Source organism: Crocuta crocuta, unplaced genomic scaffold, assembly GCF_008692635.1.
Source record: "Crocuta crocuta isolate KB4526 unplaced genomic scaffold, BGI_CrCroc_1.0 scaffold67, whole genome shotgun sequence".
Taxonomy (NCBI): domain Eukaryota; kingdom Metazoa; phylum Chordata; class Mammalia; order Carnivora; family Hyaenidae; genus Crocuta; species Crocuta crocuta.
In genome coordinates this window covers 1,130,556-1,155,902 of record NW_027531896.1, presented here as the reverse complement: position 1 = coordinate 1,155,902, position 25,347 = coordinate 1,130,556, and the positions used below count along the sequence as shown (strand labels likewise).

The following is a 25,347-nucleotide window of genomic DNA, read 5'->3' as shown; positions in this document are numbered from 1 at the left end:
AACCCCTAATCAAAACTGGGTTTGCCATATTTCTATTTCTAAAAAAGATAGTGCCTGAATATCCCCAAAGTTGTTAATTATTATTTTTTAATTAATTAATTAAAAAAATCTATGACAAATCTCCTTAGCACATAGTCCAGTGGGGTAGAAAAACAAAAACATTTTAAAGCCATATTTTCCCCCCTTTTAGCCCTTGTCTGAGGTTATTTCTGAGTCCTGATGGTCACTGCTTGTTTAGATTTAGGAAGTCTGTGGGTGGCGGACCCAAGTATCCCCTCAGTCACCAATGACAGGACTGCCCTCTCTGTAAGGGCTGAGGTGACCCCACCCTGCCCCACTGTTAGAAGTGATCCAAGTTAGTGTGATACCAAGTGACCAGGAATAAAGTTACCAACCCAAACCAGGCTCCTGCATGGTGTGCACAGTGATCTGTGTTCCACCTGCATGGTGTGACATTTCTCTCTTTCTGGCTGTGAAATCAGATCTCCAACTGCAGGGATTAAAGACATGTTCCTGGGGCACCTGGGAAGTTCAGTCAGTTAAGCTTCTGACTCTTGATTTTGGCCCAGGTCATGATCTCATGGTTGGGCTGAGCCCTGTGTTGGGCTCTGCACTGACAGTGCAGAGCCTGCTTAGGATTCTTTCTCTCCCTCTCTCTCTCTGCTCCTCCCCTTCCCTCCCTCTCAAAATAAATACATAAATATTTTAAAAAAATTTTTTTAATGTTTCTTATTTATTTCTGAGAGAGAGAGAAAGACAGCATGAGCAGGGGAAAGTCAGAGAGAGAGGGAGACACAGAATCTGAAGCAGGCTCCAGGCTCTGAGCTAGCTAGCTGTCAGCACAGAACCTGAATGCGGGGCTCGAACCCACAAACCGTGAGATCATGACCTGAGCCGAAGTCAGATGCTTAACCTGAGCCACCCAGGCGCCCCTCTAAAAAGACTGTTCCTAGGGCCTCATTTCAGCTTTTGGAAGCCCTCCAGTTCCCATTTGAAAAACCAGCCCCCAGTGTAGAATTAGTTTCTTATGTCAGAGGACATCATAGTCGAGGTTTGGAAACAAAGGGGAAAGTGTAATATAAACACTGAGTTCTGTTTTTTTTATTTTGTTTTGTTTTTCAAAAATCACTTACTCTTGGGGTGCCTGGGTGGCTCAGTCGGTTAGCTGGCCGACTTCAACGCAGGTCATGATCTTGAGGTCCATGAGTTCAAGCTCCACATCGGGCTCTGTGCTGACAGCTCAGAGCCTGGAGCCTGCTTCGGATTCTGTGTCTCCCTCTCTCTCTGCCCCTCCCCCACGCACTCTCTGTCTCTCTGTGTCTCTCAAAAATGAATAAACATTAAAAAAAATTTTTAATGACTTTCTCCTATGTTTTAATGGCATGTGTTGCATGGCGGTGGTTAAGAAAACAAAATAAGTAAAAGTGAAACCAGATTTTTGAAAATTGAGAAAACTGTGCATGAGTCACACTAGAGGAAAATAAAACAGTGTCAGGGACTTCCTCAAGGTGGGTTTTAGTCAAAACTCTTACAATTGTAAGGAACAAGAGCTCATGCATGCTGGTTCAAGGGAAGTTGGCAGGTGGTCAATGTCAAGGTACAGTGTGGCTCCTGGACATTGTACTGGGGGGTTCTGAGGACAGGGGTCTCACCGAGCCAGGCTTGCTTTTGTCATCTGACTGCCTCTGCTACATGTTCCCTCTCTTCCAGACACTTCTTGGTTGACCATTCTGAATGCCATGCCCTCACAGCCTCAGTTGGGCAAGGCCCCAAAGGCCTGAGGTTGCAGCTGGCCCATTCAGTGTCCCTGCCCACCTTTGGGTTCTGTTAGCTGTGGCCTGAGTAAGGAAGGGATGCGGTGGAAACATAGCCTGTGTCCCCCTGGGATGTGGGCGGGATGACTTCCCTCAGAAGGAATTGTGGGCGAGCCGGTTACGTGCCCCTGTGGCTCAGTATTTCATCCCCTTCCATTCCTTCTCTGCCCCCAGAAAGAGATGTCTGAAGATGTTGGCCAGAACGGCAGCCGTGCTCAGATTCCTGTTCAAGTTCACAACGCCACATGTACGGTGAGGATCGCCGCCGTCACAAAAGGGGGAGTCGGGCCGTTCAGCGACCCAGTGAAAATATCCATCCCTGCACACGGTGAGAGCCAGCTTCCTTATCGGCTGATAGAATGTGTCAGTCCGGGCAATGCAGAGAGCTAGAGAGTTACCTGTGGGATGGGTATCTGGTTTAAGAATGAAAAACAAAGCCCAGAAGGAATTTTTGCAATGACAAAGATAGTTGTTATGATGACACACTTCACAGAGCACTGATGCCTGAGTCCTCCCACTACCATTACTGTGGATGGTACTGAGTTACGAGAAAGATCAGTTCTTTCAGAATACCAAATTTGACTTGACTTTTTGAATTTAGTTTAGATGATGTATACGTGACTAAATGTTGAGAGCGGTAGTATGGCTAATCTTTAGGTCTGTGTAATGAGCACTGTTCGTTTATGTGCTAGTGTTTGTTCTCTGTGTTTTAAGCAGTACAGCTTACCGTGTTATTACTCACTCACGCCTGGGTGACATGCTTCGTGATTGATCGGTACAGAACGTGAAGTGTTTCCTATAGAAGCCGTCCTTACACAGCGTTGGGCTCACTGAGTTAAACGCTCAGCCCCGCATGCTGTCTTCGGCATGTTGTCAGAGCATCCTTTGGCAAGGTGCCACCGGGGTGCCCCGTGTGGCCCCAAATGCTGTACACATTTCCATAGACCAGCGAAGCCACCTTTATCTGTGTGATCTTTGCATCTACAAGTTCTTGCCAAATGTGGTCTTTGTGTCCGTAGCAGACGGGATTTGTGAGTGGACCATCGAGTTCCAGTGACCCTCAAACATGCTGAACTGGAGTCATATTACAGTTCCTGGGGCCCTTGGCTCTGTGTCTGGGAACATTAGTAACCAGTGATGGCAAGCAAGGTGTGTCTACCTGGTAGAAATTCAGAGACCATGAGATTCTGATGCTAAGGGCACAGGTTGAAACATCAGAGTTTAGGAAGACAGAGCTTTCATCCTCATACATAATAAACCCTCTACCATTTTATTATTTTAAAAAAATTGTTTTAATGTTTATTTTTGAAAGACAGAGACAGGTCTGTATAATGGGTACTGTTCATGTTATGTGGGTGAGGGAGGAGCAGAAAGAGAGGGAGACACAGAATCTGAAGCAGGCTCCAGGCTCTGAGCCATCAGCACAGAGCCCAATGTGAGGCCCGAACCCACAAACAGTGAGATCATGGCCTGAGCCGAAGCCAGATGCCCAACCGACTGAGCCATCCAGGCGTGCCAAACCCTCTACCATTTTAAAAAGCTGTGCTATACTGACAGTCCTTGCTTTTTGCACGATCCCAGCATGCATACTTTTCAGCTACCGCAGTTCCATTAAGTAACACCAATTACCCAATGGCACAGTCCAGATTTGAGTTACCATCATGTATTAACTGTGAGTAATTGCATGAAGTGTAAACTTCACTGCCAGTGGCCCAGTCCACGAACAACTTCGTAAATAACAGATGCTCATCATACCCATGACGAGTCTTGTCGCTTGCTTCAAAGTCTCTGGGTGGTTGGACACTGCACTTCCATTTTTCGGATCACATGCACCTAGTAAGACCCATAGCTGCTCTGCCTCCTTATCTCCCAGGGACACACCTACGTGACACTTTCTAAAGTAATTGAGGGGCGTCTGGGTGGCTCAGTCAGTTCAGTGTCTACCTCTTGATCTCAGCTCAGCCCGTGATCTCAGGGTGGTGAGTTCAAGCCCTGTGTTGGGCTCCACGCTGACCGTGAAGCCTTAAAGAATAAATCAATAGATAAAAGTAAGTAATTGAAAGAGGGAGTTGGTGAACAAAGACGAAGTGCAGAAAAGAAAGGAAGAGCCATGGTATTGGAAGAGAAATTTGAATTGAATGTGGAGTTATGGAAGAAACAGCTAATTTTGGAAGGCAGATTTTGCCGCCATTTGATAGACCCTCTATGCAGCTGGGGAATGCGGTGAAGGTCAACTTCCCACACGAATGAAGCTGGCCGTGCCCACAAGGTGAAGGTGGCCCAGAGGAAGTTACGCCAGCAGCTTCACATAGAGGAACTCTCAGAGATAGCTCACTACATGTGCTAAAATGTTGGGGACAAATCCAGACCCAGAAAGAGAAGGAAAATTCTCCTGGGCATAGAAAATATATTCTCTCCATGTCGTAAGTTATGTGACCAGAAGAAGACAGTACTATTCAGACTCCTCTTGACAACTTTTTTACAAAGAGAGACAATCTTCTTGATATTTTAGTTTTCAGTATTTCTCAATTTTTGAATTACAGAGTACCAGATAAATACTAGTTTTACCTTTTTAAAACTTTCCTGATATATTCATAACTGACATGAAAAGCGTCACCCATGGATTATAAGATCACTTTGCGTGGTCTCGGCTTGCACCATCAGAGTGAGGACTGCCTGCATGTGGGGATCACGGAATAGAAAAGGACTGAGTTCTTTCTAGAGCTTTTGACTATCTTCTTCCCTACTACAGGCCAGTATATCTTACCGATTTCAGATCCCAAAGAGATATTTTCAATGATTGTGTTGGTATTTTACTAGGTGGGATAGATTTTGCTCCCTCATCCACCCCAGCACCTGGCAACACAGATCCTGTGCTCATCATCCTTGGTTGCTTTTGCGGATTCGTTTTGATGGGGTCGGTTTTGTATATTTCTCTGGTCATCAGAAAAAGAGTCCAGGAGACGAAGTTTGGGTAAGTTTCCAAGTTTAAAACATTCTACCCCGTGGTACCCGAGAAATGATGCCTTTTGTACTGACCCATCTCCTCATGTTGTACCCAGCTGGGTGCCCTCTGTACATCCTGGGTACAAGTAGCTTCCTTACTTAGGCCAGTGCTACAGAGGCAGCCAGCAATGAACTTCAGCCTTGAAAGGGCTCATTCACGGAGAAGAGCATCAATAGGCCTTTAGTACTCAAACTTGGTGGCTGTAAAATGAGGATTTTGTTGAACTCTTAAAAATAAGCCTAATTGTTAAATAAATAAATAAATAAATAAATAAATAAATAAATAAATAAGGGGTACCTCAGTCAGTTGAGTGACTGACTTTTGATTTCAGCCCAGGTCATGATCTCCTGGTTCCTGAGTTTGAACCCTGCACTGGGCTCTGGGCTGACAGCGTGGAGNATGACTCTGTGTTTTGAATTTTTTCCTTTTTTTTTTTTTTGCTGTATTTTATACATTTTTTCTAAAAGAGAAAAGCTTTATATTTTCACTTTCAAATGTAAAAGAAGCTCTTGTTCTGATTTTCTATACATCTGACTTTTATAACCAAACAGTAGTTAAATACCAACAAAAATGGGAAGACGTGTTAAGGCAACCTATGATGAGAAGGCTGTGTGTGTAAATTTGTTTCTGGAACTCCGTTTTCTACTCCACTGCCTCTGCAGTGAGTTTGGATTCCTGTGACATCCAGGCTGTCACTCAGGGGGTGGAGGAAGTATTTTGTAAGAGGCAGTTTGTTGACAGCCAGAGTGACGGAAGGTGGGTGACTTCTTTTTGGCGGGAGCTGAGCAACCTTTATTCATTGCCGCATCTTAGGAATGTTCCTAGAACATTCCACTCGCTCCAAAACTTTCCACTGGCATGGAGAGGAAGTTTGAGAGTAGAGGCTACCCTCCCCTTTATTTGTGTCCATCCCAGTCCTAAGGGTCGGGCACCTACAGTACCTACTAACTCTATCCTTAAAATTATTATATCTCAGTATGTAAATTCTGAGAATGACTTTTTTAATGTTTTTTATTTATTTCTGAGAGAGAGAGAGAAAGAGACAGCGTGAGCAGGGGAGGGTCAGAGAGAGAGGGAGACACAGAATCCGAAGCTGTCAGCACAGAGCCCGATGTGGGGCTCGAACCCATGAGCCGTGAGATCATGACCTGAGCTGAAGCTAGACGTTTAACCGACTGAGCCATCCAGGCACCCTGAGAATGACTGTTTTGAAGAAATGACAAAATGTGACCCAAATCCTGGACATGTAGTTGACTGAAATGTGTCCCAGAGTCTAGATGTGGTTTGCAGGCTCTGCAGAAGTTGTAAGAGTCACACAGGAATACGTATTCAGAGCCTTCTAGATGATAACCTGAGGTACAGTGGTGAACAAAAGCAGGGCTCCTCACAGTTCATGAAGAATCAAACAAGTATAAAGTGGTGACTGTGTAAATCCTATATAAAGGGACATGTGAGAGTGTATAACAGGAGAATTTGACTGCATTAAGAAAGTCAGTAAAGGTCTCCCTGCAGAGGTGATACCTGAGCTAAAATCTGAAGAAAGAGCAGGTATGAATTAGGTGAAAGACAAAAGGAAGAACATTACAGCCAGAAGGAGCAGTGCATGCAAAGGCCCTGTGGTGGAAGGGAGCCTGGCATACAGAAGGGAAGGCACTGGACTAGAAGATCTGACATCTGGGTTGTAGCATTAATTCTGTCACTTGGATGTGATGCAGTTATCTTTCTCCCCTTCCTTACTATACTCTTTGGAAGCAAGTCAACATACACAGCCCAGATTTACAGGGTGGGGAGTTACGCTTCCTACACCCTTCAGGGCAGAATATCCACATAAAATATCTGGAATTCTGCACAGATTTATCTCTTCACCTCATGTAATTATTCAGTCATACATATCAGCATGGACTTATGGATATTCACTTTATACTTTGGATTAGAATCCAGTACTAACTACTTTATTTTCTTGTTCAGATTGTCACAGCTTTGGGACATCTGTGGGAGCTTCTCAGTTGTTTTGTGTTCTCTCTCTCTTTGCTTTTGTAAATGTTTATTTATTTTTGAGAGGGAAGGGCAGAGGTGGGGGTGGGGGGAGAGAATCCCAAGCAGGCTCCGTGTGGGGCTCGAACACTCACGAACCATGAGATCATGACCTGAGCCAAAAGCAAGAGTCGGACGCTCAACCAACTGAGCCACCGGGTGCCCCCATGTGTTCTGTTCTCAACGGCACTTGGACAGAGTTGTTTTGATAATGCCAAGTAAGTCTGAAACAGAGCTAAGAAGTACATTTCTCCCAGTGGGAAATTTCTTTGTCGTAAAGGAGGCCTTTTAACAAGCGGCACCTTGGTTACATCCTTGTGGAATCAGCACCTTTCCGAATCGTGAGATGTCTTTATTTTTATTCACCCAGGAGCGCCTTCACAGAGGAGGATTCGGAATTAGTCGTCAATTATATAGCAAAGAAGTCCTTCTGTCGGCGAGCCATTGAACTCACCTGTAAGCTAATTTTTATTTCCCCCAAAGTAGTTAGACCAAAGAAAGAACAACAAATTAACTGATAGATTTCTAACAAAAGGCAAAAGAGTCAAAGAATGGATTTAAAAAAAAAGGTTTTTTAATGTGTTATTTATTTCTGAGAGAGAGAGACACAGCTTGAGCAGGGGAGGGTCAGAGAGAGAGGGAGACACAGAATCTGAAGCAGGCTCCAGGCTCTGAGCTAGCTGTCAGCACAGAACCCGACGCAGGGCTTGAACCCATGAACCGTGAGATCCTGACCTGAGCCAAAGTCAGATGCTTAACCGACGGAGCCATCCAGGCGCCCCAAAGAATGGATATTTTTAACATGCAAAATGTCTTCAGAAGCAGATAGATGGTCAGACATTGCCAAGTGCTTCCCTTGCTGGCTTGTTTACTGGAAATCTGGAGGTGGACCTGAGGTAAAGCGGCCAGGGTCAAAGACTCCTAACACCAAGAAATGCAGAGGGAAAAAGGAACTCACCACAGTGATAGCAGAAGGTGTGGTTAGAGGGCAGGGATTTAAAGAAAATAGCAAAGCAATTGACATAACCTCTGAGTTTATTTCCTGCTTTTTTGTGGCAACAGACTCAGAGAACAGTTTGCCAACATACTTTATAATAATTATGGTTTGAGTTCTGCTGAATCGGAGTGGAGCCTTCTGGTTTGAAGAGTGAGGATACGCAGACAGCTGCGTTCTTGAATAATTCAGAAACCGTGTAAAAAGTATGTGCAAATATCAAATTTGAGCTTCAGGATGTTTGCCAAAACACCACCACCAAAACAGATATAAGAATAATAGAGCCCAGGGTGCCAAGAAACAAAACCTCACTCAGGGTAGAATGCTATTGATTTCTTTACGTTTCTAATAGACAAGTTTTGGCTTTCAGAGATCTGTTCTTGCATTTTAAAAAATTCTCCATCTAGACCAGTTTCTTTCCTTTATTAGAGGACTATTTGGGTAATTTATTTTTTCTCTAAGACCTGATGTATCTTTTCTAATTACCCACATTTTTTTTCTTTCAAAGGCTTGCTCATCCCTTAACTAGGACACAAACTGCATCATTTGCCAAAATGTTATTGAATTAGTTAATTCCTCTTATTTTTTTTAAATAATTTTTTACGGTTTTATTTTTTATTTTTTGAGAGAGAGAGAGAGAGAGAGAGAGACAGCGTGAGCAGGGGAGGGTCAGAGAGAGAGGAAGACAGAATCTGAAGACGGGCTCCAGGCTCTGAGCTAGCTGTCAGCACAGAGCCTGACGCAGGGCTTGAACCCACAAACCGCGAGATCATGATTTGGGCTAAAGTCGTATACTTAACCAACCGACCCACCCAGGCGCCCCAGTTAATTCCTCTTATTGATAACGCTTATAAATTCAGCATGTTGACACCTTGTTATAGAAGATCATCTTCTCCAATTCCCCCCAAATACTCAATTTAGCACATTTTGTGTCATTATAATGAGGTTTCAGATGCCATAGGTAGAATGGGAAGGAGTCTGTTCTCAATGTTTCCTGTGGTTTCTGTGCCTCCTTCCCTGGCATAGGACCAGGAGGGAACTGGATGGCTGTTTTGTATCCTATAGTTAGGGATCAAATAGCAAATACTCCGCTAAGAAAGTAAAAAAAGTACCTGCTGACTCTCTTCCTTACCCCTTTAAATCAAGGGCGACCCCCGCCCGCCACATGAATCTGATTACTGGCTGCTGCCACTCCACCACGGGAAGAGAAATATGGTTCTGATTTTTATAAGCCTTCAGAATTAATCTTGCCCTGAAGGATTCATTTTACTCAACATTAATCATAGTAGAATCATTGTGTGATGCTTTATTTACAGACATTGTGTGGGAAGGGCCATGGGTACAAAAGGAAGAAAATGTTTAACTCTTTGATAGGACCATATGTATCATTTCAATTGTGTTTATTTTAAAAAAATTTTTTTAATGTTTTTTACTTATCTCTGAGAGAGAGAGAGACAGCATGAGCAGGGGAGGGTCAGAGAGAAAGGGAGACACAGAATCAGAAACAGGCTCCAGGCTCTGAGCTGGCTGTCAGCACATAGCCCGATGCAGGGCTCGAACCCATGAACAGTGAGATCATGACCTGAGTGGAAGTCGGATGCTTAATCTACTGAGCCACCCAGGTGCCCCTCATTTCAATTGTGTTTAAACGAAAGGAAACAAACTGACCACACTTACCCATACTTTGTGACTCCTTTACAGTGAGCAGCTTGGGAGTCAGTGAGGAACTGCAAAATAAACTAGAAGATGTTGTGATCGACAGGAATCTACTAATTCTTGGAAAAATCCTGGGTGAAGGTAAGCAGTTCATTTCTTTTAAAATGTGTGGTTAGAAGGGAAGCAGTTTACAGTAATGTCTGAAATGTGTATTTATTATGTGAAATACCATTTTGTGACTTTAAGTTACAGCGTAAGTAGTTCTATTTTATAATTTATTACAATGAAAAAGCAAATGGTGGTTTTTGAAACTCAGATTTCGCATATGGAAAGGGCCTCTACAGTGCCTCACATGTGCTGTAGGCCCTTGGAAAATATTAATTCCCTTCCCTTAATCCATTGGTTGGTTTCCATTATGCTTTAAATACCTCTAGTCTTAAGTTTACTGTTTGGGGCACCTTCCTAATTAGTTCCATAGGAACAAACATGAAAATGCATATAGATTTTGTCAAATTAATGTTAGGATGAATGATATTGGTATGAAGAATTTCTACTTTATAAATTTCAGTAACGTTTTGCTTGTTGTTCTGTAAGTTTCTTGGATCAGTTATAATGCTTAATAAAATGATGAGCTGAGCTGAGCCTGAGCCAAGCTTGTGACAAGCAGGAGACCAGGGCATGGCCTGCGTCCCTGGGTCGCAAGCGTGGGTGGCCCCGGCAGGCTCTGCCCGGCTGCCACGTGGGGGTCACTCTCAGGCCACCTAAAAACAGCAGCCCGGGAACTGTAGTGTTTTTATGGTCAGGGGAGATTTTGCAAACTCTATGGAGATGTTGTTCTACTTCACAGGAGAGTTTGGGTCTGTGATGGAAGGAAATCTTAAGCAGCAAGATGGGACCTCCCAGAAAGTGGCAGTGAAGACCATGAAGTGTGAGTTACCACGGATTAAACCCATCCCCTTGGGGCTGGGCAGTTGCTTCAGTGATCTGAAGGCCTCTGTAAGGCCAGTGATGGGGTTCGTGTGTCGTGATCTCCATCACTGATGGGTCAGAAGGCCATCTGGCACACTGTGTGTGTGGTTACAGACAGAAAGTGAATGTAATGAGGTTCTCATATGTACATTATACATTCTTTACCCTTGAGGTAGTTACATTTGTAATTTTCACCACACCTTCCTCTCTGTCTCTTTCTGTCCTTCTCAAACTGTCTCTCCCTCTCCCCCGTCCCTCTCCCTCTCCTTTTACCCTCTCTCTCTCTCCCTTTCCCACTCCCCTCGCCCTTTCCCTCTCCCCTCTCTCTCATCTAGTAGAGCGAATGACTCCAAAGTAAAGTATGAATTCCCGAGACAGGGCTGACCTGGGGCAGCCTCTGACCCCAGGGGTTGGTCTAGCTGATCTAGCTAGCTTAGTGGGGTCACTTCCTCACTTGAGGATGCTTGCATATTCCTTGGGAAGTTGTGGGCTGCCTGGGAGGTATATTTCCCAGAGAGAGGAGACCTATTCATTGATCAAGGGTGTATGAAGAGCAGTGAGCCGTGATCACAGGCTGGGGCCTCCAAGCCAGCTGGGTCAGAAAGAGCCTTACAGGGGTGTCTGGGTGGCTCAGCCGGTTAAGTGTCCGGCTTTGGCTCAGGTCATGATCTCACAGTTCATGGGTTCGAGCCCCGTGTCGGGCTCTGTGCTGACATCTAGCTCAGGGCCTGGAGCCTGCTTCAGATTCTGTGTCTCCCTCTCTCTCTGACCCTCCCCTGCTCACGCTGTCTCTCTCTCTCTCTCTCAGAAATAAATAAAAAACATTTTTAAAAATGTTTTTAAAAAGAAAGGGCCTTACAAGTCACCACAAGGAGCCTGCTTGTATCCCACACATTGCAGAGCCACTAGGAAGAGTCTTCAGTAAATGAGGAACAAAAGCAGATTTCATTCTAGAAAGTTCACTTTGGTGGCAGTGCGGAGGAGAATGAATTACAACGCTGAGAAAAGTAAAGGCAGGTGCTGCTTAGGGCATTCTGGAATCTGTGCAGATGACTATCTAGAAAAGGAAGCCGGGCTCAGGGACATGGTGACCTGTCTAAGTCAAAGAGCTTAAAAGGGGGAAGACTGTGCTGGATCATTTTTATCAGCAAGCATTGACCAGGCTGCAGTGGTCATGATGGTATGTATCCTCCTGCCCTTCTCCAGGAAGTGCATTTCCAGGGCCTGGGCCCAGGACACGGGATTATTTAAGTTTTGTCCTTCAGCTGTCAGCTGGGCCCCCATAAGATAGACCATGATGCTCTGGCATTTTATCTACAGTTGTTTTCATGATTCCTATGGAGAGAGATTATTTGTTGCTTGGTTTGTTAATTTTTTCACCATTGCTTCCTCATTTACCCCTTGTATATATTCAATATTGTTTTTGATCAAGAAGTAAAACCAGTTTCTTCCTAAAATTTAAATTCACTGTTTACTGGGCATTAAAACCTAAGTTAGATTATAAGCGTGTATTGAGACTTTTTAACCAGAACTGGAGACGGAAGTGCTAAGTCCACAATGAAAAGGAACCCTAATAACCTCTAAGTCACATGAGCTGTTATTTTCTGCTTTCTGAAGCTTTTTATGTCTATAATAATGACCAATAGTTAAGTAATACTGTATGCCAGAGGACATTGCAGTTATTCTTGAATTGCATAAGGAAAATAGCAAGAGGAGATCAGTGCAACTCAGAAGTAGGTTCAAGTATTATCCCCTGGAGGGTGCCTGCAGGACTCAGTGGCATCCAACTCTTGGTTTGAGCTCAGGTCATGATCTCATGGTTCATGGGTTCGAGCCCTGTGTTGGGCTTAGTGCTGACAGCACGAAGCCTGCTTGGGATTCTCTCTCTCTCTCTCTCTCTCTCTCTCTCTCTTTCTCTCTCTCAACATAAATAAATAAACATTTTAAAAAACAGGTATTATCCCTTGGAAACCAAGACACCCTGAAGTTAGAGTACTCAGTGGAGTTGAACTCAGTACAGGGGCAAGTCTGGGTGCTCAGCCACATTCAGCACCATTCCTGTCCCTTGCATTATTTTATTTGAACCTCACAATGGTCCCTGTGAAGTCTCCTTCTATTGTCCACATTTACTACGTGGAAGGCTTAGGGGACCTTGTAAAAGGAGCTGGGCCTGGACTTTCTTTTCTCTCTGGCCTTGGCTGTGCTCTTCTTTGACTTAATTAGAATAACTTGTGGGGCACCTGGGTGGCTCAGTCAGTTAAGCGTCTGACTTCAGACCAGGTCATGATCTCTCGGTTTGTGAGTTCAAGCCCCACGTTGGGCTGTGTGCTGACAGCTCAGAGCCTGGAGCCTGTTTTGATTCTATGTCTCCCTCTCTCTCTGCCCCTCCCCTGCTTGCACTGCCTCTCTCTCTCTCTCTCTCTCTCTCTCAAAAATAAACAAACATTTAAAAAATAAAAAAATAATAATAACTTGCATATGAATTGCCTTTGTACTAATTTTTAGAAATTGAAAGGCTAGTCTCTGGCCTCTGCATCCCAGACTCCCCTCAGGGGAGGAATTTGCAGGCCGACTCTGCCTTCCTGTTCCACCCACCTAACTGTCTGAGGAAAGGTATTAACTGAGACCAAAGATGGCAACATTTTGCAGATCTATATATTTTTTCAGTTTTCTTAAATTTGCTTTAATAAGAAGATTAATGTATACAAAGCCCAGAGAATGTACAGACACTATGCTAGATGCTTTCGTCTGGGATTTCAGTCAAAACTTACACCCTGTTAGTTACAGGAGTGGTGATGCATAAGGGCACATGTACCCCAATGTTCAGAGCAGCACTCTCAACAGTAGCCAAATCATGGAAAGAGCCTAAGTGTCCATCAGCTGACGAATGGATCAAGAAGATGTGGTTTATCTATACCATGGAATACTACATGGCAATGAGAAAGAATGAAATCTGGCCATGTGTAGCAACACGGATAGAACTTGAGGGCGTTATGCTGAGTGAAATAAGTCAGACAGAGAAGAACAGAGACCATATGTTTTCACTCATAGGTGGTTCAGGAGAAACTTAACAGAAGACCATGAGGGAGGGGAAGGGGAAAAAATAGTTGGGGAGAGAGAGGGAGCTAAAGCATAAGAGACTCTTAAATACTGAGAGCAAACTGAGGGTTGAGGAGGGTGGGGAAGAGGAGAAAATGGGTGATGGGCATTGAGGAGGCACTTGTTGAGATGAGCACTGGGTGTTATATGGAAACCAACTAGACAATAAACTATATTAAAACAATAAAAAGTAAAAAAACTTATACCCTATTAAAGCAAATTCCCTAAGGCATGCCTGGCTTTGATTTTAATTGTGGCAGAATATGCACAACATAAAATGTACCATCCTAACCATTTTTTAAAAATGTTTATTTATTTTTGAGAGCGAGAGAGAGTGCTCGAGTGAATGAGTGGTGGAGGGGCAGAGAGAGAGAGGGAGACAGAGGATCCGAAGCAGGCTCCGTGCTGATAGCACAGAGCCCAATGCGGGGCTCAACTCATGAAGCTCGAGATCATGACCTGAGCTGAAGTTGGACGCTGAACCGGCTGAGCCACGCAAGGCACTCCCCATCCTGACCACGTTTAAGAGTACAGCTCAGTGGAATTAAGCACATTCACATTGTTGTGCAACCCTCCCCACCATCCATCTCCAGAACTTTTTTCACCTTGCAAAACGAAACTGCATACATATTAAACAACTTCCCATCTCCCCTGCCCCTCCTGGCCCCTGGCTACCACCACCATCCTTTCTGTCTCTAAATTTGACTACTCTGAGTACCTCATGAAAGTGGAATCATACAGACCTTATCCTCCTGTGATTGGCTTGTGTCACTTAGCATAATATGGAATTCTAGATGTCTCTCACAAGTTGGTTTAATCCAAGAACGGTGCCATGTGAAAGTTTGGGAAGTATATCCAGTTCATAAAGCGTGATTGAGCAACCAGAATTGCGAGAGAGAGAGAGAGGCGTGAATTCTTTCTTTTTTAAAAGTTAAAAATCATTGAAACAGATGATGCATTCGACTTTCATTTTCTAAACTAGTATACTTTGATTTTTTAGACCAGTTGTAGGTTTATAAAAATTGGGCAGAAAATGCAGCGAATTCCCATGTGACCCCCTCTCCCTCTCCAGTCTTCCCTATCCATTACATCTTGCAACGGTGCATTTTTTACAACTGATGTATCCACATGAGACTTTATTACCTGAAGTCCAGAGGTTACATTAGCATTCCCCCTGTGTTGAACATTCCATGGGTTCCAACAAATACAGTGTCACATGTGCACCATCACAGTATCATATAGAAGTCCTCTGGCCCTAAAATCTCCCGTGTGTCACCCCTCCATCCCTCCCTGCCCACACGTCCCTGATAACCGCTCATCTGTTTCCGGCTGCTATAGTTTTGCCTTTTCCTAGTTTTACTTTTAGAGATCAAAATAGCTATCACCTCCTTCCCCTTCACTGAGTAAATCATCGGTGCCTCACGTTTTCTATCTTCTCTTTTAGTGGACAACTTTTCTCAGCGAGAGATTGAGGAGTTTCTCAGTGAGGCGGCGTGCATGAAGGACTTCAACCACCCAAATGTCATCCGACTCCTAGGTACCTCAGAGAAATGCGGGATTGGGATGCCAGCGGGGCTTGGCTAATCCCCTCCACACCACAGGAAAAAATCTCTCGGGCAGATAAATTTATATTGTGTATTCTGCTGACTTTTCTTTCTGTCCTGTGACTTGATAAGTGCTCAGTAGTTTGGGTAACTTTCAAAGTTTTATTATGACCAAAGCTGCAGAGAGATGTGAAGAATAATGCTTGGATACAACATCCTTTTGAAAAACTACTGTTACTCCTTTGCAGCTAGTGATTTTCACAGACTCTGAGAACAGTCACCACTTTACAGGTGGGCTGTGATGTACAGGAGCTTTGCAAGCCCGACCTCAGGTGATGGGCCCACGATAAATGGTGTTTCCTGCGTTAACTATGAAAATTTAGAGACATGATTGGCCCTCAAAATTCTTTTAACTTTTCTAAATTTTTTAAATTTAGTTTTGAAAGAGAGAGAGAGAGACAGTCCATGAGCAAGGGAGGGGTAGAGAGAGATGGAAACACAGAATCTGAAGTAGGCTCCAGGCTCTGAGCGGTCAGCACAGAGCCCAATGCGGGCCTTAAACTCGTGAACCATGAAATCATGACCTGAGCCTAAGTCAGCCGCTTAACCAACCGAGCCACCCAGGTGCCCCTCAAAATTCTTTAAAAAATTTTAACCATTTGATGGCACTGGGCTTTTTCACCCGATAAGGTTTTTAACTATCACATGAAACTAGTGTACCCTTGAATTCTACTGCAGTTACTGCCCCTCAGTTAGGCTCAGTATAACAAAAACTCAGTGGTTTCTAGATGGCTAGACTTGTTACAGATTAATTTTTGAGAGCTCTCATGCAAAGAGTACGAATCTGGGACACCTAGATGGCTCAGTTGATTGAGCATCTGACTTCTGACTTTGGCTCAGGGCATGAGCTCATGGTTGTTGAGTTCAAGCCCTGAGTCAAGGCTCTGTGCTGACAGCTCCCAGCCTGGAGCCTGCATTGGATTCTGTGTCTCCCTCTTTCTCTGCTCCTTCCCCAGCTCACACACTGTCTCTCTCTCTCAAAAATAAATAAACATTTTTTAAAAGTTAAAAAAAAAAAAAGATTGGCACTAATCTGAAAGGAAAAAATACCATGAAGTGGACCTGGGGTGTATTCCATATTCTACTCTGTAGTGAGTGTGTGAGTTATGGCTGGTTGATTTTTTTTTTTTTAACCATTACCTTGAGAACACATGGCTTCAATTTGGCCAGTGCTCCTGAAGTGCTTTTCTGATTACTGGTAACAAAGACTCTTTGTAACCTACTCTGGTTTTAATTTCAGGTGTATGTATAGAAATGAGCTCTCAAGGCATCCCAAAGCCCATGGTAATTTTACCCTTCATGAAGTACGGGGATCTGCATACCTATTTACTCTATTCCCGACTGGAGAACAGACCCAAGGTAATTGACCCAGTCGTACTGCCTCTCAACGGTCCTCCAGGCTTCTGTGACGGGGCCTGGAGAACCTCAGCATCTAACCTTGAAAATAAAGGAGGGAGAGGAAGACATGGCCTTTGTTCAGCACTCCCTGTGCTCCCTGGGGGCTGAAGTGTGGAATCTGTCCTCACAGCAGGCCTGTTCAGAAGTCTTCTTATTCTCATTTTATGGGGGGAAGAAGTCCGACTGGGCACATAGTCTCGTGGCCCAAGCCTCATTGCAATGGAGCCCAGTGGGTCCCACATGCTGACAGAGTAGCCTCTTTCTTTTCAAGTCTCCTCTTTCCAACTTGTTTGCTCGGAAATCACTGGAGGCCGGCTCTGTTTCATTACCAGAGGGAAGCTGCACTGAGCTGTTTTTCTGGACACTGAGCATGAATGTACTCTGTCCACCTTTCCCTTTATCAAGGGCCCCTCCATCCTCAGGATTTGGAAAGCGTGCTGTGAATTGGTGGGCGGACATACTTCCTTTCAACAGTGCTGTAAGAAGGGCAGTGACCCCACAGGGCAAACAAACCCTGTCCTGAATCCCCCAACGCAGGGAACCACCCAGAAACAGGAGCTTAGAGGGAAGTACCATGCCCCCGGCATGGGGCCACTGGTCCTTCCCAGGTGATCGACCACGGGCCACAAGAATGGTGACTATGGGGCGTAATGGGGCAAGACCTGGGGGCACCTGGGTGATTCGGTTAAGCATCTGACTTTTGACTTTGGCTCAGGTCGTGATCTCTTGATTCATGGGTTCAAGCCCCGCATCAGGCACTGCACTGCACTGCACTCTCTTTCTCTCTCTGCCCCTCCCTTGCTCTCTTTCTCTCACTCCCTCTCAAATAAATAAATATTTTATTTTTAAATGGGGAAAGTCCTCATCCCAAAAGACCAGCAAATATGCAGGAATAAGCATTTATTAAATTCGACAAGGCGCTTGAAAAACAAAAACTTGAGACCCAATTTAGGGTAAACATATTCTGGAACCTTCTTTCCTATGTCCTGCTGACCCTATGTCTTACGGATATGGAAGGGTATTTTTTCTTTTCCTTTTCTTTTGCTTGTTTTGTTCCTCCCAGGAAGATGTAAGTGGCCAAAGCAGGAAGAGTGAGCCCTTTCTTTTTTCACTTCCCCTTGGTCTCATGCTCAGATTTTTGTTCTCTTCCTCATGACTTCTTTGAAGTCGTCCACCCACACAGATACTAACCAGAGTTAGGAAATTGTAGCCACATCTCAGAGCTATTATAATAAAATCACTGAGGCTCCTCCAAAGAGGTGACGGGCCTAACCCAAAATAGAGGACTCGGCATGGCCGCGTGTTTTCCTTCCTTTTTCCACCTGAAAGACAATGATGTTATAAGAAGCCTAGAAAAGAAGGGGAAAAAAATACCTACGATTCCCAGCATCTCAGCACGATCGTTGGTATCTTCAGACATTCCCATCACAACTGCTTATTCTGTGCCTACGTGTTTCACAGGCTGGTGCTCACTATGTGTGCACCTACCCGCAGGCCATCAGCAGTGCTAACATTTCTCAAGTTAAGTAGAGGCCAGCCTATATTTTGCATAGATTAGTGCACTGATGGCATAACAACCAGAGGGAGTAGTTACTAATGGAATCTCTGGTGAGGAAACTGAGGTCAGACAGTGATGGAGGCTGGACTGACCCCTAGGCTGCACACCTCCTGTCTTCAGCTCTTCTCCTGTACCCCCCACCCCCCCCAGCAGGGCAGTTGGCTATGAATGGCTGCACAGCATCCTCTTGAATGGATTCTGTCCCACATTGATGGGCAATTTCACTCATACTTAATTTTCTGGTATGTGGTATGATTTTTCTGATAATTTTAGGAGGGATGGGAATGTCATGTTGCATAACAGTAATTCTATAGTTAAAAAAGTAAAATTTAAAAACGGGCGGGTTGAGCATCTGATTTTGATTTCGGCTCAGGGAATGATCTCAGGGTCATGAGATCAAGCCCAAGCCCCCACAGCAGCCTCCGCACTTAGGCATGTAGCCTGCTTAAGATTCTCTCTCTCCCACAGTGTGGAGGTTCCTCAAAAAATTAAAAATAGAATTACCCCACGACCCAGCAATTGCACTACTAGGTATTTATCTAAAGGATACAAAAATACCGATTTGAAGGGGCACTTGTACCCCAATGTTTATAGCAGTACTAATAATAGCCAAAGTATGGAAAGAGCTCAAATGCCCATTGACTGATAAATGGATAAAGAAGATGTTATATATATAATGAAATATTACTCAACAATCAGAAAAAATGAAATCTTGCCATTTGCAACAACATTGATAGAACTAGAATGTCTTATGCTAAGTGAAATAAGGCAGAGAGAGAAAGATAAGTATCATGATTTCATTCATATGTGGAATTTAAGAAACAAAACAGATGAACATAGGGGAAGGGAAGGAAAAAGAAGATCAAAAGAGAGAGGCAAACCATGAGACTCTTAAATACAAACTGAGGGTTGCTGGAGAGGTGTGGTGGGTGGGGGGTGGGGGGAAAGACCAAATGGGTGATGGGCCTTATGGATGGCACTTGTTGGGATGAGCACTGGGTGTTATATGTAAGTGAAGAATCACTAATCTCTACTCCTGAAATCATTATTACACCGTATGTTAACTAACTTGGATTTAAATAAAATTGAAAAGTTAAAAATAAGATTCTCCTTTTCCCCTCTACCCCACCACTGCTCATTCTCACACACCTAAGTTCTCTTTCTCTCCCTGTCCCCCCCAGAAAAGTAAAAATACACTGGGTGGTTTGATGACCAACAGTCATCTGTCTTTCTTGTGAAGTTTAACTCTCTTCCCCTTTTTGGGTCCCTTTGCAAATATAGTAGCCTCTTACTGGATTTTTTTCCCCTTGAATTGTTGTAGAACAGATAGAGACCATTTATAATCTTTATAAATTTTTTTAAATTGCTATACAATATTATTGACTCTTTTTCCATTTTGTTGTATGGTTCTATGAATTTTAACATGTAAATGGCTCCATCTTCACAGTCAGGATACAGAACAGCTTTATCACCCAAAAATATCTCTTCCTCTTACGCCTTATGCTTTTCCCCCATGGCTAATTCCTGGTAACCACTGATCTGTTCTCCATTACTATAGTTTTGTCTTTTTGAAAATGTTCTATGAATGGAATTATATAGTTTCTAACCCAATTAAAAAATGAACAAGGACACCTGGGTGGCTCAGTCGGTTGATAGTATGACTCTTGATTTCAGCTCAGATCATGATCTCACAGCGAGATCAAGCCCTGTGTTGGGCTCTGCACTGACAGCAAGGAGCTTACTTGGGATTCTCCCTCTCTCTCTGTCCCTCCCCCATTCGTGCTCACTCACATGCTCTCTCTCTTTCTCTCAAAATAAATAAACATTTCACAAATAAGATAAGGGGCACCTGGGTGGCTCAGGCAGTTAAGCATCTGACTTCGGCTCAGGTCATGATCTCACAGTTCGTGTGTTCAAGCCCCACATTGGGCTCTGTGCTGACAGCTCAGAGCCTGGAGCCTGCTTCAGATTCTGTGCCTCTCTCTTTGCCCTTTCCCTGGTCATACTGCCTCTCTCTGTCTCTCAAAAATCAATAAATGTTAAATTAAAAAAAAAACCAAATAAGATAAAATAGGGTTGCCTCCATGACTCAGTCAGTTAAGCATCTGACTCTTGATTTTGGCTCAGGTGATGATCTCAGGATTCATGAGATCAAGCTCCAGTCATGTGTGCCCTCTCTCTCTCGCTCTCCTCTCTTGCTCTCTCTCTCAAAAATAAACTTTAAAAAATTAATTAATTAATTAAAACAAAAAATACTTTGACACTCACCAAAGAGGATATAAAGATGACAGATAAACACAAGACAAGATGCTCAACATCATTAATCATTTAGAGAAATGTAAATAAAAGCCATGATGAGGTATCACTACCCACCTGTCAGAGCAGCTTATAACCAAATCAAACCCAACCAAAAAACGACTGATAACCAAGTGCTAACAAGATTGCAGAACAATTGAATCTCTCATACACTGCTGACGGGAATGTAAAATAATACAGCCACTCTGGAAAAGAGTTTAGAAGTTTCTTATAAAATTAAACATATACTCTCTGTATGACCTAGCATCCACTTCTGGGTTTTTACCCTAGAGAAATAAGAAATTATGTTCACTCAGGGACGCCTGGGTAGCTCAGTCAGTTACGCAACCGACTTCAGCTCAGGTCGTGACCTTACAGTTCATGGGTTTGAGCCCCACATCAGGCTCTGTGCTGACAGCTCAGAGCCTGCAGCCTGCTTTCCGATTCTGTCTCCCTCTCTCTCTGCCCCTACCCTGCTTATGCGTGTGTGTGTGTGCGCGTGCATGTGCCTGCACTCTCTCTCTCTCTCTCTCAAAAATAAATAAAGATTAAAAGAGAAAAAATTTTTAAAAGAAGTTATATTCACTCAAAAACCTACACATGATATTTTACAGCAACTTCATTCATACTTGCCCAAAACTGGAAACAACCCATGTGTCCCTCAACAGGTGACTGTGTAAACAACCTGGCTACATCCATACAATAGAAGATACACGATAATAAAACAAGGTGTGAACTGTTGTTACGGGCAACAACCTAAATAGATCTTAAAGGCATAATGCTGAGGAAGGAAGCCCAGAGGTAGGACAGCTGCAGCGTTGGTCTGCTGTACCTTTAAGGACAACATCAAGTGTCCAGGGTTGTTCTACCTTTCTGCTCCTTCAGCTACAGTTGTCCCTCCACGTATTATGACAGTGGCATTTCTCCAGGCATGACATCCTCACCCACCAGACTCTGGAGACAAAAAGAGAAGTCTGTCTTCTCTCTTTCCTCTTCCCTCTTCCCTCTTTCTTTCCCTGAAACAGTAAAAATTTTTTGTAACAACTTCACTGAGATATAATTCAAATACCATACAGTTCAGCCATTTAAAGCAAAAAACTCAATGGCGTTCAGCACATTCACAGCGTTTTGCACCCATCACCACCTTAAACTGCAGGGCATTGTCATCACCTGACGAGTCCCATATCCTTTAGCAATCACTTCCCAACCTCCCCTCCCTGCCTTGTTCCCAGCTCTAGGCAACCTGCTTTCTGTCTCTCTCTAGGTTACCTATTTTCATTTCAATGGAACCATAACTTGTGGTCTTTTGTACCCACTTTCTTTGACTGAGCTTCATGTTTCCATGTTCATCCACGCAGTAGCCTGTGTCAGTACTTCATTACTTTGTAAGACCAAATAATTCTCCTTCTTACAGGTGTATTATGTTTTGTATACCTCTTGATCTATTGATGGACATTTGGGTTGTTTCCACTTTTTGACTTTCATGAATAATTCTAAGAATTTTATTCTTGAGCTCTTACATTTAGGTCATTGATCCATTTCGAGTTCATTTTGTATACGATTTCAGGTTGGGGTCCGGTTTCACTCTCTTGCATATCCCACACACTAGGTCCCAGCACCATTTGTTGAAAAGACCACGCCTTCCCACACTGAATGACCTCTGCACTCTGTTGAAAGTCATTTGTCCATACGTTCATATGTTTATTTTTAGACTCTTGATTCTGTTTCATTGCTCTGTATATCTAGCCTTATGCTAGTATCACATTATCTTTTTAAAAAATTTTTTTAATGTTTTATTTATTTCTGAGAGAGAGAGAGAGGGAGACACAGAATCCGAAACAGGCTCCAGGCTCTGAGCTGGATGTCAGCACAGAGCCTGAGACGGGGCTCGAACCCACAAACCGTGAGATCATGACCAGAGCTGATGCTTAGCTGACTGAGCCACCCAGGCGCCCCTAGTATCACATTATCTTGATTATAGTTGCTTTATAGTAAGTTTTGAAATCAGTAAATGTGAGCCTTCCAACTTTGGTTTTTTTGTGCAAGCTTCTTCTAGATATTCTGAGCTCCTGAAGTTTCATATGAATTTTAGGATCAGCTTGTCAATTTCTACAACGAAGCCACCTGGGATTCTGGTAGGGCTTATGTTGACTCTGCAGATCAATTTGGGGAGTATTGCTATCATAACAATATTAAGTCTTCTGATCCAAGAACACAGGATACCTTTCCATTTATTTAGATCTATTTTAATGTCTTTCAACATCTCGTAATTGTCAGAGTATAAGTTTTGCACTTCCTCTGTTAAATTTATTGCTAAGTATTTTATTTTTAAGTCTTCTTAGGTGAAATTGTTTTCTTTTTATTACTCATTTTTTACTTTTCTTTTTACTTTTTTTAATGTTTATTTATTTTTAAAAGAGAGAGAGAGATAGAGCAGGGTAGGGATAGAGAAAGGGAGATAACATATCTGAAGCAGGCTCCAGGCTCTGAGCTGTCAGCACAGAGCCTGATGTGGGGGTAGAACCCACACACTGTGAGATCAAGACGTGAGCCAAAGTAGGATGCTTAACCAACTGCGCCACCCAGGTACCCCTAATTACTCTTTTTAAAAATATATATTTATTTATCTATTTTGAGAGAGAGAGCAGAGAAGGGGCACAGAGAAAGGGAGAGAGGATCCCAAGTAGGCTCTACACTGACAGTGCAGGGCTTGAACTCGCAAACTGTGAGATCATGACCTGAGCCGAAATCAAGAGCCAGACGCTTAACCGACTGAGCCACCCAGGCACCCCAATGAAATTGTTTTCTTATTTTATTTTTGGATTGACCATTGCTAGTCTATAGAAATACAATTAATGTTTGTATCTTAATTGTGTATCCTGTGACCTTGTTAAACTCATTTCTTAGTTCTGCCACATAGTTATCTTTTAAATTACTTTTGGTCATAGTCTACAAGATTAACATAAATGTACTAGGAAAAAATAACACAAGTGAACAGTACCTAATATTCATTACAGCTTCACAGTGTGAACAGGATTTTATGTCCTTAGCACCCAGTTCCTTTCCTGGAAGCTATCATCCAGAAAATCAGGTCCCCCAAATGTATAGAATAGAGACATAAGACTTTCCCTGCCTGATCTGTTTATGCTTTTTTTTTTTTTTTTTTTGAGAGAGAGAGACGGAGTATGAGCAGGGGAAGGGCAGAGAGAGGGAGACACAGAATCTGAAGCAGGCTCCAAGCTCTGAGCTATCAGCACAGAGCCTGGTGTGGGGCTCAAATTCATGTACAGTGAGATCATGACCTGAGCCAAAGTCGGACGCTTAACCGACTGAGCCACCCAAGTGCCCTTGGTTTACACTTTTTTTGTTTACATTTTTTAAACAACTCCAATATGTAAAGGTAAAGGATAATTAAAGCATTTTATTATATATACAGAATGTGATCTTAGCTGGGAAATATAAATCATTAAAATCATTAAAAATTCAGTGTCTTCATGAATACCACTTTGGAAAACTTACGTTCGAGAAAAAACCATGACAAATCCAATGCCCTGGAGAGACTATGTCATGGACAGACCCATTCATGACTGCCAGGATCTTGTGGCTTTCTTCAGGGCCCTGACTGTGCTACTACAGTTAGTTACAGCATAGAGGTCTTCATCGGTCATCACTCTAATCGCGAGTTCCATCGCGGCAGGTTTTCTAACAGCCATCCGGTCTGATTTTTACAGGATAGACTGTTGAAACTTACAGCAGGGGGGGCACCTGGGTGGCTTAGTCAGTTAAGCGTCCGACTTTGGTTCAGGTCATGATCTCATGGTTCATGCATTTGAGCCCCGTGTCGGGCTCTGTGCTGACAGCCAGCTCAGAGCCTGGAGCCTGCTTCAGATTCTGTGTCTCCCTCTCTCTCTGACCCTCCCCTGCTCACGCTGTCTCTCTCTCTCTCTCAGCAATAAATAAAACATTTTAAAAATTTTTTAAAAAGAGAAGAAAAAGAAACTTACAGCAGGGCTCTAGAGAAACAAAAAGGAAAATCCCCAAATACTTTCTTGTGGTCCTTTGGTCCTATGATAAGAGGCAAAAACTATCCTAATTTCTGTCTGAAAGAAAAGTATCTTTCCAGACATCTCAAAGTAAGATGACAGCATACGTGTGCGTAATTGGATACAGCTTCTGGTAGATGGGCTTTTTAAAGTCCCTCCCCCTCTGGAAGCAGACCGCCCCTCTTCTCCCCTCTTTGCCTGGCACAGGTCCTCTGCCCACTGCCATTCCAAGGGACACAAAGGGTCCCATTTTATAACTTGCAAAAAGATGTTATTCACTGTCAATATTTGTATTTTATTTATTTTTTATTTAATTTAATTTAATTTTATAGAGAGAGAGCATGAGCAGGGAAGAGGGGCAGAGGAAGAGAGAGAGAGAAAATCTCAATCAGGCTCCATGCAGAGCATGGACTTGGGACTTGATCCCACAACCACGAGATTATAACCTGAGCTGACCAAAATCAAGAGTCGGGCACTTAACCAACGGAGCCACCCAGGTGCCTCTCACTGTCAGTATTTTTAAAGACAGGGAGACTGCAAAATTTGCCAAGAAATTTTATAGTTTGTTGTCATTGTTATTCTTTTTTAAAACCTTATTTTTTTAAATCTTTTTAATGTTTGTTTATTTTTGAGAGAGAGATTGTGTGAGTTGGGGAGGGGCACAGAGCGAGGGGGACAGAGGATCCAAAACCAGAGCAGGCCATGCTGTCAGCACAGAGCCCCATGAGGGGCTCAAACTCATGAACCTTGAGATCAGACCTGAGCCAAAGTCAGACGCGTAACTGACTGAGCCACCCGGGTGCCCCTTAAAACCTTATTTGTGAAAAAAAAAGTGATATGGAAATTAAAGGTGTTTTTCCTTGCTTCAGGGCCCAG

At 43.4% G+C, this 25,347-nt stretch overlaps 1 protein-coding gene across 1 annotated transcript in view; it reads left to right on the top strand.

The window, feature by feature from the left end:
- Nucleotides 1-25,347, top strand: part of MERTK (MER proto-oncogene, tyrosine kinase) — a 112,651-nt gene that overhangs the window by 76,434 nt on the left and 10,870 nt on the right. The window contains exons 9-15 of the mRNA XM_077773492.1: nt 1,989-2,142; nt 4,635-4,788; nt 7,226-7,311; nt 9,551-9,646; nt 10,353-10,433; nt 15,018-15,110; nt 16,418-16,536. Coding sequence (XP_077629618.1) covers nt 1,989-2,142; nt 4,635-4,788; nt 7,226-7,311; nt 9,551-9,646; nt 10,353-10,433; nt 15,018-15,110; nt 16,418-16,536 — 783 coding nt within the window. The remainder of the gene's footprint in view (nt 1-1,988; nt 2,143-4,634; nt 4,789-7,225; nt 7,312-9,550; nt 9,647-10,352; nt 10,434-15,017; nt 15,111-16,417; nt 16,537-25,347) is intronic.